Source organism: Lampetra fluviatilis, chromosome 7 (assembly GCF_964198595.1).
Source record: "Lampetra fluviatilis chromosome 7, kcLamFluv1.1, whole genome shotgun sequence".
In the NCBI taxonomy this organism is placed as follows: Eukaryota; Metazoa; Chordata; class Hyperoartia; order Petromyzontiformes; family Petromyzontidae; genus Lampetra; species Lampetra fluviatilis.
In genome coordinates this window covers 12,869,439-12,888,097 of record NC_136281.1, presented here as the reverse complement: position 1 = coordinate 12,888,097, position 18,659 = coordinate 12,869,439, and the positions used below count along the sequence as shown (strand labels likewise).

At 44.7% G+C, this 18,659-nt stretch overlaps 1 protein-coding gene across 10 annotated transcripts in view; it reads right to left on the bottom strand.

Annotated features, from left to right (window-relative positions):
• The window catches only part of LOC144933589 (ryanodine receptor 2-like), a 318,383-nt gene that overhangs the window by 171,761 nt on the left and 127,963 nt on the right, over nt 1–18,659 (bottom strand). For all 10 annotated transcript variants that reach the window (XM_078858546.1, XM_078858550.1, XM_078858549.1 and 7 more), the window contains exons 19-23: nt 12,959–13,092; nt 9,011–9,252; nt 7,731–7,923; nt 3,824–4,040; nt 1,757–1,861 (exon numbers count right to left, since the gene is read on the bottom strand). In XM_078858546.1, the coding sequence (XP_078714672.1) occupies nt 1,757–1,861; nt 3,824–4,040; nt 7,731–7,923; nt 9,011–9,252; nt 12,959–13,092 (891 nt within the window). The remainder of the gene's footprint in view (nt 1–1,756; nt 1,862–3,823; nt 4,041–7,730; nt 7,924–9,010; nt 9,253–12,958; nt 13,093–18,659) is intronic.

Genomic DNA, 18,659 nt, shown 5'->3' with positions numbered 1-18,659 from the left:
AGGTTAGGCGAGTTTAAACAAAAAATTAGAACAACATGCTGATTTGTAGCAGTGAAATGGGCAGATACACAGATATGGTCCAAAAATAAAACATGTTAAAATAACTTTTAATCATTAAGGATTCAATAAAACTATAGCTAAAGGCTGAAAGGTGGCATTGCTCATTGAGGTTAGTTTATACCTTATCTACTTTATTCATACCAATTTAAATCTCTTGTTGCTGGAAATAAACCGAGTGTTGTTGCAGCGAGGGTGATTAAAATCACCAACTGGGGAAGGATGAGTTAAGGTTGAATTATCAGCTCTGATTGTGTTCTCTTCCAATTCAACAGGCACCACATAAATAGAAAATTAGACCAAGCAAGCAACCTTCAAATACCGACCGACCACTATCGCAAACTTAATCTCCAAGCCAGCACAAGAGTCACGATCACGCAAATACAATTCTAAAGAGAGCTACACTCAGCACTTAAAATAAAAAAATCGACACCGCATACATTTGCAATTGCCATAGGAGGTTTTTTTTTGGGTCAGATCGCGTAAATATAAACGTGTCGTTAAATCTCGACTTGAAGCTTTCGTGACTGCAGGAGTTCATATTCTTTGGGTCTTTCGATAAAGTCACGTAGAACTAAAAAATGTGTTCTACGTGACTTTATGGAAACACCCAAAGAATATGTGTCGTTAAACCCACCACCACCACCCGACACAGGCAATTAATAAGGTTTGTCACATAAACAAAACGTGCCAACTAGTTACTACTTCAGCACAACAATATGTTGGAGAGTAAACCCACAGCATTTACAATTCGAGTAAAATTCGAGCACGACGTTTCGCCGGTAATTACAACGTCTCATCACTCGACAGCCAGAATAGCAATTTGCCAGTGAGATCTCCTGTATACTTAAAACCTATTTCTTTCACACATTGGCTGGTTGTCCACATTCACAACGGACAGGCGGAATGGTGAGCGAGTGACTCGTGAGACATGTGCACCCTCTTGTCCTGCGTGCCTTAACCGCCCCCCGCCCGCGCGACTGCCACCTAGCCCTCTCACCAAGACAAGATTGGCACAGTGCAACCACTGCGGCGTTTATTGACCGCACGCGGGTGCAGGTTTGTGTATCTCCTCAACCCCCCAAACGTGGAAACGAACACGAGCCCAGTTGGCAAATAAAGTATTTGTAAAACACACACACTGATAAGAAAAGTGGGTGTCTGCTGCGGCTAAGGGACCTGGCATCAAAGGCTTTTGGGCAGATATGGATTACGGTAATTTTTAGGGACGCGGAATTCGGTTTGTACAATTTTGCCAGAGGTAGGATGATTTTTTTTAAGTTGTCCATCCCATCCATAATGGTACACCCAGTCAATATTTTAGAGTACACCGGCACACTGCTAAAATTATCATAATATTTCATGAGCAGACAAGCAGTGCTGAGTGGGACGTGAAAATTAAGGTAATAATGAACGCTTGTGTGCATACCAACACACTGCGAAATCTGAATACACGGCGCTTGTTGTCACGCATGATTTCTTAAACATTTTCAAGCTCAACGATTTCTCACCTCAAAACCATTATCCACGGTCCAAGATTTAAATCTTACCAATTGTCTCCAAAATTACACATCAAGGAGACACTGGCTCGTGAATACATGGGGCTGTTTATTTAAATGAAAGGGGGCTGGGCTTGCAAACATGGACGGAGGAGCTGGGCTGATGAGAGCTGGCGGCTGGAAGTGGCCATTGCTCTTACCGTGCCGTACGTCCAGCCCATCTCGATCTTGTTCATGGCCCACAGCTCGTGGATGTTCTCGGCCAGCTTGTTCCGAACGCGCTCAAGATGAGGCAGCAGCGCAATCTGCAGCAATATCATTCAAAGTCAAAAGCATCACTGCGTTGAACTGACACCCATTATCGTGAAGAGAATGTCCTCGTCTGTAAGATCGGTAATTTTCCAGCACTGATTCGGGCAGGCCTGGCTGCTGATGAGACGCTGCGAGTCGAAATCGGACCAGGGTTTGATTGTCATCATTTCAATGCTGCTGAGATTATGCACTCACAGAAGGCTGTGCAGCTTTTTTATGTGGAGAGACAGATGCATGAAGGCGACATATTGTCTGCTCATTTATAAATCCAGAGTGCCTCTATTCGTAGGGAAGCATCGTGTCCAGTGGCAGCCCTGCTGAGCCAGCAAGTGAAAATTCCACATTCTTATGGCAGTGACAAGCCTCTGCAGAGGACAAACCTTCGTTGAATTTCCACCAAATGGTGCTCATTTTTCTTATTCCCAGAGGGATGACTCTACAGTGTTCACAACCCAGCGACTGTGAGTGAAACGCTCTTCCACCAGCATCACCCGGCTGGATAATGCGAGGGGAATTAAACGATTTTCGGTACAACCCAGAAAACAATTCAAAAACCTGGTCATGGAATTTAGAACGTAAAGTGACAAAGCTCCATCCTGCTTTGTGGAATTGCTGGAAAGATAGTGAGCAGCGAGCTCTAATTTTATGCCAATAGTTCTGAAATGTGCACGTCTGTGTGTTGATCTGACAAAAATATTGTAGAAGAGAGTACATGTGAAAATCTGTTTTACTACCATCCAACGTTTGTGTATTATATATGGATTGTTTTCAAAACATCACTGGCAATGTAGTGCACGTGCATCACTTAAAGTGAGCATTGTGTGCATGTTTGTGTTGTCTGAACGTATGCAACTTCACAAGCAGGGAAAGCTGCTTTTGGTTGGCAATGGTGTACGTAGCATTGGTCACGAGCTGTGGGGCGTGTGGACAAAACTAGATGCAAGAGGTTAACGCCATCTGCCAAAGCCTTTGACAGCGATGAGAATGTAATTGCCACTCATCTTGTTAAGTAATAAACTACTTAGTGGCATAACAAATATAATCGTACCACAACACGGATGGGGTTTTGGGTGCCATTTGTTGAAATGAGATCATTTATCTGATTACTTCGACAAAGGCATCGGTGTCACTGCAAATGTTTATTCGCGCATTTTTGTCATTGCATCTGCGAGCATAGTGTGCATATATGTACGTGCAGTAGCGTCTTGTCAGCAAGCCTCCAAAGTTAAAAGGGAACACCGCTTTTTTTTAAGTAAAACATCGCAGAGTTCAGATGCCATATTTGAAGGCTCCTAAACAAAAAGCATTTTAGGCTGTAATGTGTTGAACAAAGAGGAATAGGCCATTAACCCTTTCCAAAGCTACTTTCTAGCAGGGCTCTCTAAAGCTCGCTGTAATGGATTCCTCCAGTATAAATATAGATTCTCATTCTGGAAGACCTTCCACTAGCAGTGATGTGAGCAAGAAATTGCAGCACTGCACCATTACCATCGTGGTGAGCATCCTAAGAAAGTAATTGGCCAATAACACAAATTGGTAATAACGTGCAGTGGTGGCAATATGTTTACTACCTCACCTGGTATACAAAAGGTTGCGTGTTCGATCCCGACCCCGATGCCTGTATATTTGGAATTTGCATGTTTGTATGTAAGTATGCATGTTGAACTTCTTTCGCACTGTACGTAGCCAACCATGCTAATCGGAGCTGAGGGGAAGGACAACAAAATGTGGATTTTTATCCGGGCCCTCCGGATTTTCCCTCCACATTTACAAACACGCATTTGAAGTATTTGACCGCTATAAATTTCCACGTGATCAGCCCCTTCGTCGAGCTACCATTTGCAGCCAGGCCGCTTCTGAAAAAGAGCCACATCAGCTCAAGTGGGACTCAGCTGGTAAAGTAAAAAAAGGTAAAGTTTCAGCAATAGTTAATTTTATCGTGCGGCGTGCATCACCTGGCTGGTGTCGACGGGCACGGGCGTGAAGGCGGACTGCTTGAGCGACACGGTGGGCCCCAGCAGGTCGCGCGTGCCGTCGTGGTCGTGCTTGTACACCTTCACGTGCTCCACGCGCATGCGGTCCTTGGGCAGCAGCGCCTCAAAGCAGGGGGCGTAACCCGCGGGAGGGAGGAACTTGAACTCGCCGTGACGGCCCCCCAGCAGGAACCGCACACTGCGCGGGGTCAAACACCGCGGCCCGCGTGCACGGCAGGATGCGATTGCTCCGTGAGTCATTCAAGAAATCAATCGACGCCTCTGTTGTGCTCTGTATTTGCAAATAAATCGTAGAGTTTAAATGTATATATATATATCTCGAGGGTGCTTTTCAAATGGACTAACAAATCTAAACTGCAGTATGAATACTTTATTGGTTACAGTTTTGTTATCAAAATTTTTTTTTTTATCAACTAAAAATAACATATTTATAAACCGTAGTAACAAGCTCACACATTGCAATATAATAACCACTCCTATTACGTAACGCCTTTGCAGCTTCTAACAGGGGGGCAGCAAATGTAATACTGCTCTCCTCCAGATTATGTACTGCGCAGCACTGCTGGACAGTTGGTGCATTCACGTGTTAAATGTATCCATTGTACACACATATTTGAAAGTGTTATTACTATTTAACAACTAAAAAAATATGTAAAATATTTTAGGGCAGCCTTTAACATTTCTGCCAGGCTTATATTTATACGGAGGCATTGTGCAGGAGTTGACAGTTGGGAGCCCACCACTCTCACGGTTTTACAGCAGCATGCTGTCTGCATGCATGTTCCCAAGCCACCTGTGCTGTTAACACCATTCCCTTGATTGCAAGTCCAATCAAGGCTCAAGGGTTTTTCCTTTGCCTGGGACTCTCTCTATACAATAAATATGCCCACTATTTCCATACAGCATGTTGCCAAAAGGTGAATGGCAAGAACGTTGCAATGCCATTCACAAAAGGACATTGAGTGCCACTGCTGTGGCCAAAATCCATAAATGAAAAAAATGACTTGCAATTAAATTGCAGGAATATTGATAAGAATGTCTTCCACTTCTGCAAAAGGTATGGCTCATCTGAAGGGGGGCGTCTCTACGGTTCTAAATAAGGGAATTGATTAAGTGCACTTTCACGGCCACAGTGGGTATTGCATTGGGACCCTGGAGTCTTCGTGTTGGGCAGAGAGGATGTTAATAGGAATGTGTTATCAAATAAATATACCTTTTTGAATTCATTATCTTACATAAAAAACACCTTTCATGGGTCTCGCAAGCATACGCATTCCCCATTTCATGTATAATCTGGGGCTAATGCCAATTACGAAATAACAAAAAAATATAGGTTATTAGCTCTTTATTGATTTGTAAGTTAGACAGTCGACAGACGCTCACTAATTATTTATAACCCAAGGGCATCCCACTGAGACACAGAAGCTGCCAAATGCTGCAGTAAAAGTCGCCGAGGCACTGGGCAGGGTTTTCTGTTAAACTATTTCACCTCGTTTTGGTTTTTTGCATTGACATTTCTGCAAAACAAGTTGGAAAGATGCAGAGAAATCAGCAAGAACCATTTATAATGAATACTCGACGGTTACGGTCACACCTCAGTTCCATTCAAGGCTGACAAATGTTCTAGTTCACAAATTGCTGTGGTATTCTAGAAAAATACATTATGCAGGATCTTTGAGACTACTATCACTACAAACAACACCGAAACTAATGCTGATAATTGGTTTAACGTTCTTCACGCATGAAATAAAATGTGCAACTATAAACCAAAACACAATAAACTCACAATGAAGTAACACTGTGCACGTGGCAAACATCATTACTTAAGCCTCAATTGAGCTAAATAAACTGTTCAAACTATTCAAAGTATTTTTTTTCAGGAGGTCCCTTCATGGGATATGTATCCAATTTCTCAGCGAGTCTCTTTGCATGTGAAAGATGTAACTCAGAGAGAAAATAAAAACACAATTTCAGGCCACTGCATGTAACATGTGCAATCATTATGGGAACCTCATTTGCCAGTAAAAATATGATAATTGGTTTTTTACCCTTCTATCTGCTAACTTAACTGACACCTTTTTACAAGGAGTCATGTTTGCATAGACCGCAATACCTGCAGTCATAATACAAACAAAAGAAATAACTCTGATAATGTGCACTGTCCTTGAAGTTGATTGGTCCACACCCGAGACAGCTTTCCTTAGAGCCTAGTCTGGTCCAACACCATGTGAGACTAGGCTCTAAGGAAAGCTGTCTCGGGTGTGGACCAATCAACTTCAAGGACAGTGCACATTATCAGAGTTATGTCTTTTGTTTGTATTATGACTGCAGGTATTGCGGTCTATGCAAACATGACTCCTTGTAAAAAGGTGTCAGTTTTGTTGCCAGATAGAAGGGTAAAAAAACAATTATCATGTGCAATCATGTCTACAGCAATTTGGGAGTCTCTCACGCAAACATGACGATGATGATCTCTGTGCGATCCTTTAACCCTGCCTCTAGAGTGCTGACTACAGACGGTACACCGCCATGGCCGGCAACTAAACATTGATATCGTGCTGCCAAACTACTGCTGGCTGCGTTGCGCCATCATAACGAACTTGGCCGGGAGCCTGGCTCCCGCTCGCCCCTCTAAAAAAACAAGAGCCCGTACACTTCATAAGAGCTTAGGAGGCAGTATGGAACTTGCTTCGAAACGTGGTAGGGCAACCTGTTCTATAATGCACGATGGGAATTGGCAGCCGTCATCAAATGAGCACGGTGAGGGGGAAACTGGGCTGTGAAATGGTTGTGGAAACCGTGAGGGAAAGCACAGGCCGAGAGGAGATACAATTCAATCACGGAGGGGTCATTTCATCAACCAACAAGTGTTGAACCACAAAGGAGACAAGTGAAAATGAACATGGTTCTCTTACTCCAGGTTACAGATTGCTTGCCTTAATTCCTTGCCTTTTCTCTCTCCCATTTCATTTTTCAAGGGACCACTCTCACATTTCGTATCCCCTCGTTTGTCTCGTGCTCCCTCTTCGAATCTCTACTTTGCCTCTTTCGGTTGACTTGTCTCGCCAAAGCCTCCTTCTCTCTCTCTATATCCACATGCCTTAGGTCTACGTGCACACCTTTGCACATCTTTGCACAGCGATGGGCAACCCAGACTAGTCGGTGGGCCACGTGAGCGGCCCTCCTTCTCCTCGAGTGGGCCACAGGCTTGAAACTCTCCTTGTGCACTAAGCATCACCCTGGAAATACCACGGGACGCATGTGTCCGGCGGGCTGCAGGTTTCCCACCACTGCCTGTGCATCTCCTGCAATTTGTATTTGAACGTATTGGCAACATAAAAAAGCTAATTTTGTAAAAAAAAAAAAATTCCCGCGATTCGCAAGCCCAGTCAGAAAATCTTGTGGGGTGCGTCAAAATCAGTTCTCGTGATGTCGAAGCAGTCGAAAGAGGAATGTTAGTTACATTTTTTATTTTAGATTGTATTATGAGGACCGGTGTGTTATGCTGCACCGGTGTACCGCCAATATGTCCATTTATTAGCTTTCGTGCATTCATGTACGTTTCTTGAGCGTGCGCGTCTATTCCCCTCGAGCGCTTTCACGAAAGGGAAATCGATTTGCATTTGGTTCGACTTCGCCACAATTCAAATGATAACACTGTCGCAAATAAAAACACTGCCCACGGCTTAACCAAAATTTTTTTTTTCATAAAAGCGTCTCTTCAATGCGAAGAAGCGATGCTAGTCTTCAAGTTTATTTCAGTGCGCGCGGTTGGCAGAGAGATCCTTTCTAAAACGATGATGATGATGTACAAGAGTTGTGGCGAGCTGCCAGACGAAGTCAAGAGCAGCTCCCTCGGTGCACCCACCTGACACCCGCGGAGAAGCTGACCACGGGAAAGAAGAGGCCGTCCGTGTTGAAATTCTCGAACATGCCCTGTACGGGCTGCCCGTTGATGCGGAAGGAGATGCTGGGAATGTTGAGGTCCAGAAGGCAGCTCACCACGTCGTCCGCGCTCAGGACGTGCCGGTTGGGCGAGCCGACCGCGCGTGCGATGCGCCCTGTTCCGCCACATCGCGGCGCGGAGGGGGTGGGGGTGAGAGACGGTGACAGCAGCCGGTGAAAGACCCCAGAGAGGGAAAAAAATCTGAATCATTATTGAGACTGGAGGAATCTGATTGAGCTATGAAGCTCTTTTTCACAGATGTCCAGTCGGGGCGGGTAAGAAAGTTAGAACAACAACAACACAAAAACATGGTAGGAGTGCAAAAACAAGCGAGCAATGTTCCATCAAGGAGCACACTCCACAATGTATGCATGTGTGTGTGCTTATACAGGAATTCGATTCCCGCTCACGGCCAACATCGGTGACAAATATCTGGACCGGTTGTGGGCCTCCCCTACGTCGACTCAGCCTTATATGAGTACCTGGTGCACTGAGTAAACATCGGCAATGGGGAGACAAAGGCGGTCGGGAGCGGTGCCTGCCATACAACCCACTAGTGCGCCGCTTCAGACTTCATAGTACTTGCCTCAACAACCTGAGCAGGATACACGGGTCATATTATCCCGTAATTGTTCAGCAACTATCTTTACAGTGAGCTCCATTCACTATTGAAAGGTCACAAAAGTTCAAATCCTGGTTGAGAATTGACCGAACCCATCATTACTCCACGGCCAATAAAATAAGTACCGAACCACTTCGTGGGGAGTCAACAGTCATGAGAAATATTCTCCAATTATTTTATTATATTCTTAGGTTTTTTCGGTAAAGTCACGTAGGTAAAACATCAAAATTAATGAAAATAAAATTCCTTGCAGTCACGAAAGCTTAAAATCTAGAATTATTTTATGTTATATTTTTATTATTTTATTATTTCCCTTCTACGTGACTTTACCGAAAAGAACCAAGAAGATGAATCCCTGCAGTCACGAAAGCTTTAAATCGAAATTTAAATCGAAATTTATTCTCCACTGGTTTACAGCGACCAAGAGAAACGAGTACAGCCTCCGCCACCCCACCCCCCCCCCAGTACTCACTTGATCACTCACACGCACAGCGTCTCCAATGGGCGTCTAACTCTTGTGATTGACGCGTGCGCGCGTGTGCGCGCGTGCGCTCACTCGCCACGAGCCTCCCCAACCCACCTGACCACAGGTGCAGGCCGTCGAAGCCGTAGGAGTAGAGGTCGTCCCCGACGCCGTTGCCGCCCCAACCCTCTCCGCCGCCCGGGTACGGGGCGTAACCCTCCCCGTTGGCCCAGCCGACGCGCAGGTGTGTGGGCGCCGCCGTCACGTAGGGCTCCACGCTGTCCACTATCAGCTCGTAGTACCACTTGCGGTACTGAGCCGAGCCCTCGCTCACCCCCAGGTAAATGTTGGGCCGCATGCTGCGGAGGAGGGAGAGAAGAGAGAGGGCAGAGCGAACGACAAGAGATGGTTGTCATTGAAGCTTATTTTGTTGACGCTTTCCAATCGAGGTGGCGAGCGTTGATTCATTAGATGTGCCCGGCTGTACGTCTGTTTGTCTGTCCCTCCATCTGTTTGTGCGTTGTTTGTACGTACGTATGTAGAATAGATATGATACAATATAAATGAAAGATGCAAAGTGAGATGCAAAGAGACAAACAGAGAGGCAGAGAGAGACACGGTGATACAAAGAGACAAACGGAGACTGGGAGACACACGGAGATGTAGAGGCAAACAGGAATATGCAGTGGGCAGCAGGGGACAGTATAACAAAATTCACTGTTGTATTGTACCTCTATCCTCACAAATCCCGACCTTCACCCTCCCATACTAACTAGCGTGGTGAAGTATGAAGACTGCCCAAAATTAATTTCAGCAGGCAAACACGTTGGTTTTATTTGACTTATCGCACCTATACAGCAGTATATCTGGTGCCTGCCATGGAAATGTGGAATTAACCACACCACTGGTTCAGAACCAACAATGAGGATTAACACAACCCGTTTAACACGTAGGCTTTTTCGAGCAATATTATGCATAATAAAACCATTGTTGGCTTAGATCGCGTAAATATAAATGTGTCGTTAATCCACCACCACCCAACACAGCCAATTAGCAAGGTTTGTCATGTAAACAAAACGTGCCACCTAGTTGGAAAGTAAACCCACAACATTTATAATTTGAGGGCAACGTTTCGCTGGTGATTACAACCAGCTTCATCAGGCGATGTGACCTCTTGCCAATGGTTATTTGAGGCAGAAACTGAGCTCTGTTGATACATCTAAACGTACATTCTAAACGTTTCCATATTTAAATGCTCAAGCCCCATTGAATAGTGTTGATCTTTAACCAGCCACGTGAGAGTTAGAGAGAACCTGGTGAGCATGTGCACGTATATATCTTATTTTCTGTGTGAAAGCCATTATTCAGGGCGGGCTCATTAAGCCTCACACTGCTTGTTTACAAGGAGCTGTCGTTTGCTTTATTGCAAACGTTTACACAGGACTGCAACCATTAAGTCGAGTGCATCACAATAATCTGCCTTTTACTTTGATTTTGGAGATTACTCACGGAGTTATGTATCATGGGTGGGCAATAGTGACATAATGTGATCTGTACATCTGTACAAAAGCATCATCAATCAAAATCTGTAAAATAATGAGAAAAGCCACCACCACAAAAAAAGATCAGGCTGGAAAACCGTACGTTTCAAAGACCACGCAGAAAAATGCATAAAAATCACTCAAGACGACCACAATGGAGTTGTTCAGGAGCTTCTGATTATTTTCTTGTTTTTGCATAATGAACAAGGGCCAAATGCTTTCTGTACACGCTTCTGTGCATTGTTTGAAATTTAAAAGGATCATCAGTAATTCCAGGAAACCTTCGGTGCAGGCACCCCTTAAATGGGAGGCGATCATTTGATGATCATCCCACAATGCTGTGCGCCCAAGGAGGGTTTGAGACACTGGCTCAAGTTGATTAATATCAGTGTCTCAAATCTTGCAAGCTTTTATACAGCTTTGAAGACGTTCAATGGACATTTCGCAAGTCAGTGTTTCCACGCTTCAAATGGACAAACTGAGAGAGCCAAAGGGTGGAACGCACCCAAGACGATGTCCACCACATGTATGGGGCGATGGAATTCTGCTCGCGTGCAGGAACTCGTTGCGTTTGTTGCAGAGCATGAACCTAAAGGTGGCAGATGGCTTCGGGAAGCTTTCCTCCAGCAGTGAATAGGTGATGGCTGATAATGATGATGATGATTTACGCTTTAGCGATGTATGTGGCAGTTGCTTATCTTTAGTGATCTCGCTCAGGGGGCTATACATTAAGCGTGCATCAACTTGTGTTTCGAGATGACACACTTATATAAGGGAACATTTAAATGATGGGTATGCAGAACTTTCCACATTCTGAAACAGCTCATTATAATGAAGCATATTCTTTTTGGTAATTAAACTTATTCTTTTTTTTTGTTTTTCTGAAGAAAAAAAAAATTGACGCTAAGTCGCATGCTCTGTGGGTGGTGGGATAATACATCTGCACGTGCAGATTTGCTCCAGAGACCTCCAGGAGTCGACTGGGAACACTGCGGGGGAATCTTGTAATTAATTAGATAAGTTGCAATAGTCCTGGGATGTGGCCATCCTCTGGGACAATGCCGTGAGTGCAGGTCCGCCCCATGCATCCAAAGCCCTTAGAAACCAAACACAGCGTTCGTTTCGCACACATGTTGATGTTAATTATGAATGAATATTTTTTCATCTGATCTGAAAGGCGATCTCAGTTCTGTACAGGCCACTTTATACATATCTATGTATACATGTAATGCATTTTCAATCTGTTCAGGAACCAACATTTTACTGTTGTTTGCTTATTAATGCTTTTGAATGTATGTAAACAAATGAAAATTGTACGTGTAATTTCCACACCTCTGATTAGCACGGTTGGCTACCTACGGTGCTAAAGAAGTTCAACATACGTTCAAACAATATGTCATATTCTTTGAATCTTTCGGTAAAGCCACGTAGATAGGTCAAATAAAAAAAAATTAAGTAATACAAATAATAACAATACCACGACGTTTCGATCGCAACACAAGCAATCGTCATCAGGTGAGAAATATCGCGGAAGAGCTGCTGAGAATACATGGTGGGAGCGCTGCTAAGGTACAATATGTAAATGTTTCACTTCTCAGTGTTTTCAAGGCTGTAAAGCGATATCACAAATTTAAAATCAGTCAGCCTCGACGCCCTCAATAGGCCCTGCACAAGGGTCATTGCACGGAAAATGAGCTTGCTAAATATGCTCTTCTATTATAATGAAGGTGATGAGGTTTTTCATTTGCACACATAAGGAATTTCCGAGGTGCGATATACTGCCCTTTGTCAATCCACAGCTGGACGAAGGGTTCCCTCATTCCGTGTCAGTCATGGTGGTTTGTTTGGCCATACTCCACCATGCTGGTCAGAGTGGATTGGTGAAGGAAGAGCCTAAGATGAATTTCGATTTAAAGCTTTCGTGACTGCAGGGATTCATCTTCTTGGTTCTTTCGGTAAAGTCACGTAGAAGGGAAATAATAAAATAATAAAAATAAAACATAATAAAATAATTCTCACGACGTTTCGGCCACAACGCAAGCAGCCGTCCTCAGGTGAAGAACAGGTCTGCTGATTCAGACGCTGTTATTCAGACGCTGTCTTTCCGACAGACCTGTTCTTCACCTGAGGACGGCTGCTTGCGTTGTGGCCGAAACGTCGTGAGAATTATTTTATAATGTTTTATTTTTATTATTTTATTATTTCCCTTCTACGTGACTTTACCGAAAGAACCAAGAAGATGAAAGCCTAAGATGAGTTCAGGATCACTCACCATCAACGGTAGCTGTGGCCATAATTTTAACTCTGGTTTTTGGGTTTATCGCGCAGTACGCTAACAACTGTGCCATTCTTCCACCCCCAATTCCATGAATTTTGAGCTGATAAACACGAAGCAACACCATGGGTTTAGGATTACATTAACAGCATGTGTGGATTCTAATAATCGTGCAATATGAAACACGTGTAATATTCATCACCAAGGTGTCCCTGGTGTGTGTGAGTGCAAGTGTGCCTCTCAATCCACCTGGTAACGTTGTTCACAAGTCGGGTCTGTAACAGGAGGTCACGTCCAGGCAGCAGGTTGTCACAGATAAGGTTTTGGTTGGCCCTGACTGCCACGCCGTTACACTCGCAGAGTGAGCACAGCACATCCAGAACCTGCAAGAGCGTTTGCACACACAAAGACAGAGGCACACACGCACGCAGAAAGATGTGCACACTACTTCCCAAGTTTATTTGAGTGTGTGCGCAAATTGCGGAGACAGGCAGGCAAACGTGCTGAGATGTACCAGGTGCAAAAACGAAAACAAGTATCTTCTTGGTTCTTTCGGTAAAGTCACGTAGAAGGGAAGTAATAAAATAATAAAAATAAAACATAATAAAACAAAACAAGTATCTTTAGATGGCTGGGTGGCACACAGACGTCAGAGCACTGAGATCACTGCTGAGATCGTGGGTTCGAATCCAGCAGAGAGCCACCTGTGATTAATTGAGGTTCTCAAGTACAGTAAACCTTCGCCACTTCGCGGTTCAAGTTTCGCGGCCTCAGTGCATCGCGGATTTTTCGAACTGATATAAAGGCCTCATTATACCTGTGCAGTATCATCATCATTCATCATCACATTCATCGAACTGCACAGGTCTGTCATCGCCGTCATTGTCATCGTCATTATCATCGTCGTCGTCGTCATTACTGGAGTCAAGTCTCAAGATACTACTGTCATTGGTGAGTGTAGAACACCATAATACGTATCGTATGAGAGAGAGAGAGAATGTATAATATTAAGGTTTTGTAATTAAATAGATTTAAGTAAAATATATATATAAAGTATAAATATACATATTTTAAACATTCTGGTACCCACACACACATATACGGAAATTCCTAGGGGGCCAATCCTACTTCGCGGATTTTCACCTATCGCGAGGGGTTCCGGTTTCCATTAACCGCGATAAACGAGGGATCACTGTATAGTGAGTTAATGGTCTCAACCACATCACCAACTGCTCTGTAAACCACCCACCCACCCCCCATCATATTAAATTAGATTTATCTTTTAATTTGACGGAGAGTTCTAGTTCTGAGAGTTGTTAAAAGGGTGATGGCACTGTGATCTACAAGAGTTACAAATGGACATATCACGTAATGACATTTCAAACAAAAATATATCGTGGCACTTTTTACTCAGGCGGGAAGCCTCACAGAGTCTCATGACAAATTTTTCAGGTTCCTACCAGGTTTTCGAAGTAATACGCAATCATTTTTACGTATAATTCCACTGTGCAGCAGAGGGAATGTATTTTCACCCTTAATACACCCACAGTAATAATTAGGGTGTTTTTTTTTAATTCTAACTGTCAACCTTTCCACCAAACGGCAAATGCGTTACACCTGCGCCCTGACACGGCCAAAACGACACTAATAATATAAATTCAGATTGCATACTTTATAGGAAGCTAATAGCAAAGTTGCCAGAAAATGAAGGGAATTTTTTAAAAATATTTATATATTTTACCTATTCAGCCTTCTATACTTTAGAGGCAAGTCCCATTGGGCAAGTACCTATTAAGGCCAGCCAACCGCAGAGTGGTAAGGCTAGTGCCATGGATACCCAGCCACCTTGGTATTCCTAATGCTGATATTATTCACACCACATAAAGCAGTCATTTTAGGCCGATATAGCACTTAGTGGAGTGGCCAAGACCAGGACCACAAATTGGCAAATTGCATGCATGGCCAGGAATTACACCGAGGTGGCTTGGATCGTACTGTGTTGTAGTCAGTACTGGAACACACACACTCGCACGAGTCGTTTTCTTTGGCACAGCAACATATTGGCAATAAATCAATACAATTCCTACAATGCTCACTTGAGCTGCAGATAGTTTCAAGATAGAAATGCAGACGTAATTCATTTGAAAAAATTACAAAGCAAAATGAGCTAAAAAATAAAAATTCGTACATGTAATTTGTTGCCTCTTGAGCCAACAGCAAGAAAAGGACATGTGACTTCGTGAGATGTCCCAAGCAGAAAAAAGAATGATGCAATTTCACAGCACCAACAGCCAGGGGAGATGTTCTTGGCATGAGTATGAGAATTTGATTGATCTGAATTTGCACTGCAATGATTTAAATGTGCAATTCAGTGCTCTAACATAAAATGTACAAACCCTTAAATTTCAAGTAACAAAAGGACTGCAGAAATATATGGGAAATTTTTTATGATATTTTATGTATTTTATCTGCTTGTGTTGCTTAGCTGTAAAATGGAATATTTTGCCAAGGTTCCGCTGACTTCAGCAAAAAAAAACAATGGCGGTCTATTATGGGCATCCATGAGGCTTTGCCCTGAGGTGAAGAAGCTCTTTAGATTTGTAAAGGAGAGCCGACACAAGATTGCAGGGGTTTCGTCTTTTAATCCTTTTCTCCCATCCAAACCTGTCCCCAGCCTTCCCAATATCGTTCCCGCCAAAGGCTCCTTCTTCCCGCCCGTTCTCCCCTTATATCTCCTCGATCACCCGTCCCACTAACCCTCCTATTGGTGAAAATCCTTCCCCTGACACCCCTACATCTTGACTACAGCGGCGGAAAATACATCGGTGCTGCACGTCGAGGGCCTTCTTCTTGTCAGCACGATGGACCGCGTTCAGACAAACAGGACTCCACAATTGCCATAGACACCGTCTCTCTCTCTCTAATCAAATGCGAGCAAATGTGATTGACGAATGGGCAGCAGTGATACAGGGCTAGAAAACGACCACCGGTCAATGGTTGTTTAGTTACGTATCACTGCTGCCTGTCAGTAGGTCGCATTTGCTTAAATCTATGTTGTTGATGATCTAAGACAAGAGGACCAGAATGCACTTCTTCAGGAACTGCCGATAGTTTTTGCATATACGTTGAGGCCTTTCGTTTTTTTTACACACGTGTCTGCGTGTTGTTTGAAATGTGTGGATTTTCCAGCCTGCACTCACATTCTGTTATGATGGGGATTTTCCCAACGTTTACAGATTCGATTTGAGTACAGCACTTCTTTATTGCCACGGATTGCCCGACAGCTCGATAACCGGTCTTCCCTCTCCTTTAACTCTCCACGAGAATAATTTCTCCCAGATGCCCGGCGCCCTGCGTTATCACGCTGCTCTCTCGACCTCTGCTTCTGGTCATCCCCCAGCTTCCTCCTTTTGTGCCCCTCACACTCCTCCTGATTTACACCTCGACCCAATCCCACCAAATCGCCTTTCCGGCCTTTACACTTCCCACTCGGCACTCCTCCGTACCCTGCACCTCATCCACTTGCGATCGTCCCCTCACCTATCCCTCATTAAACTATCCACTCATTCCGCCTTCCAACTACTTCAACATTTCCAATCCCACCATTATCTCAATTGTCATCACCTGCACCCTCGCCATGAACACCGATGTGCCACATTACCGTAATCCATAACGGTACCCTTGTTCACCATCAGCCGTATCGTGACAATTATTACCCTCCACACATCCTCAGTTTTATTATCATTTACATCATCGGTCACATCACCTCCACTTTCCTTTGGAACCACCCTATCGCATCCACTCAATTGGAGGTGTCAACAATCAAAGTGTTCTACTATTGACACGTCGTATCAATACGAGTAGTGCCATCATAAATAAATTGAACTGTTTACTTTTCACCTACATTATTTTAAACAATCATCATCACTGACGGTATGTTTACTTTCCGGGAACAAGGGACACAGAGGTGTAACAGCAAAGCACGGAGGGGGGAGAGGGGAGGGTAGCCCAGCGTGTAGCAATTATAGCGATCGTTTACCGCTGGGCACCACATTGACTTCTCGCCAACAGAATAATGACTCGAGCCCGCAGCTAACACGGCCGGTAAGTGACAGCCGCCCTGAGAAAACTGGCGGTGCGTATCGTGGCAGAGCGCCGAGTTAGAATGGGGTGTGGGGTGAGCTGGAGGTCCACAAAGCTCACCTCCAGGTCCTAGGCTCCCACGTCTGAGAACTCATTCACGCCTCCTCAACGACAAGTCAAAGCATTTGACGATAATGAGCATGCCGGGTGGCACTGTAGCCAGGCTTGCAGAAGGTGGCCACTTCATATCTCAGTCAGCGGTTGAGTGTGCCCATTCCGCCACTTTTTGAGACGTCCACAGTGATGAACTTGTGGAAACACTCGTCTCTGCCGTGACCAAGTAGGATTTGCACTTCGGCCTCACGGGCGACAGCCGAAATGTATGTATGATTTTGAACTTCCTTTACACTGTACGTAGCGAACCGTGCTAATCGTAGGTGAGGAAATAAGCAGCATTGCTTATTTGAGTGTGGAAATATTTTCATTTATACAGTTTCAACAGAACACTTCACAAAATGTGGCAATTTTCTTTGTTAAGCGGTGTATATTTAGGCCTAAGATTTTCTTAGACTAAAATACCCACCGCACTTCTAATTGAGGCCCCTCAATTAGAAGTGCGGTGGATATTCTAGTCTTCCTGCACCAACACATTCCTGCGGAGGGAGCTGGTAGGAACGTTGGGTTGCTCGGTCAATGGCCAGGGTCAACAGCGGCGTGGTGTATTCCGCAAATATGCCCGACTGTGAGGGCCGGCACAAGCCGGCGTGAGTAGGTTAAAGGTTGAGTTTTATAAGGGCACCACGGGGTGACCAGCCCCTCCCCACCCTCCCCACCCAGCCCCTCTCCACCCTCCCCTCTCCACCCAGCCCCACCCCTCCCATTTTTGAATGCACGACGGACGGACACAATAATCCCCTGTGGGCTGGTGTAACCAGGAGGTTCCTACCAGTATAATGTATTCAGCATGATGCACTGCCTCATTTAGAATGAGATGTGTGCATCTCAATAGAGCTACGATATTTAGAGAGGGGGAAAACATAGCAATATACTGATGCTTTACTTCATCTTACTTTATCAACATTCATACGTATACAAATCCTCCACGAAAACCGTGCTACTGTGCATTTTTTGTAAAGCCATTTGTTTTCTTACATCTCGAAGGACCAGAAAAAACATTTGCTATGATTAAAACCACAACTCCTCCGCCTTGCCCTGACAACAGTGCCATTTCACATCGCCTGTGTGACCACCATATGGGCCGTCCATAAATGACGTCACGCGATTTTGGACGATTTTTTACCCCCCCTCGTCACACGGCGTCACAAAAAGTCAGACCCACCCTCAAATATGACGTCACAAAGCTATGCCCCCCCCCCCCCCCCAAAAAAAAAACATTTCCATTTTTAAAATAAAACATGCTTCAAATGGCTTTAAACTATTGTCATTGTAGTGCGTATTTAATGTGACGCTGCACTGTGATGTTGTAGTAGTGTTGTTATAACTGTAATGAAAGACTCGACCACGGTATCTGGCTTGGTGTCCTTTATTCGGGTTCGTCTACTTCTCCCACACGGCTCTCTCCCTCTGAGACCCTCCGCTCGGCGCCGACGCTGCTGTCGCTCCCGTAGCCTCTAGCAGCCTCGCTGCTGATCCCCTCGTGTCGCTCCGGTAGCCTCTAGCAGCCTCGCTGCTGGTCTCCTCGTGTCGCTCCCGTAGCCTCTAGCAGCCTCGCTGCTGGTCTCCTCGTGTCGCTCCCGTAGCCTCTAGCAGCCTCGCTGCTGGTCTCCTCGTGTCGCTCCCGTAGCCTCTAGCAGCCTCGCTGCTGGTCTCCTCGTGTCGCTCCCGTAGCCTCTAGCAGCCTCGCTGC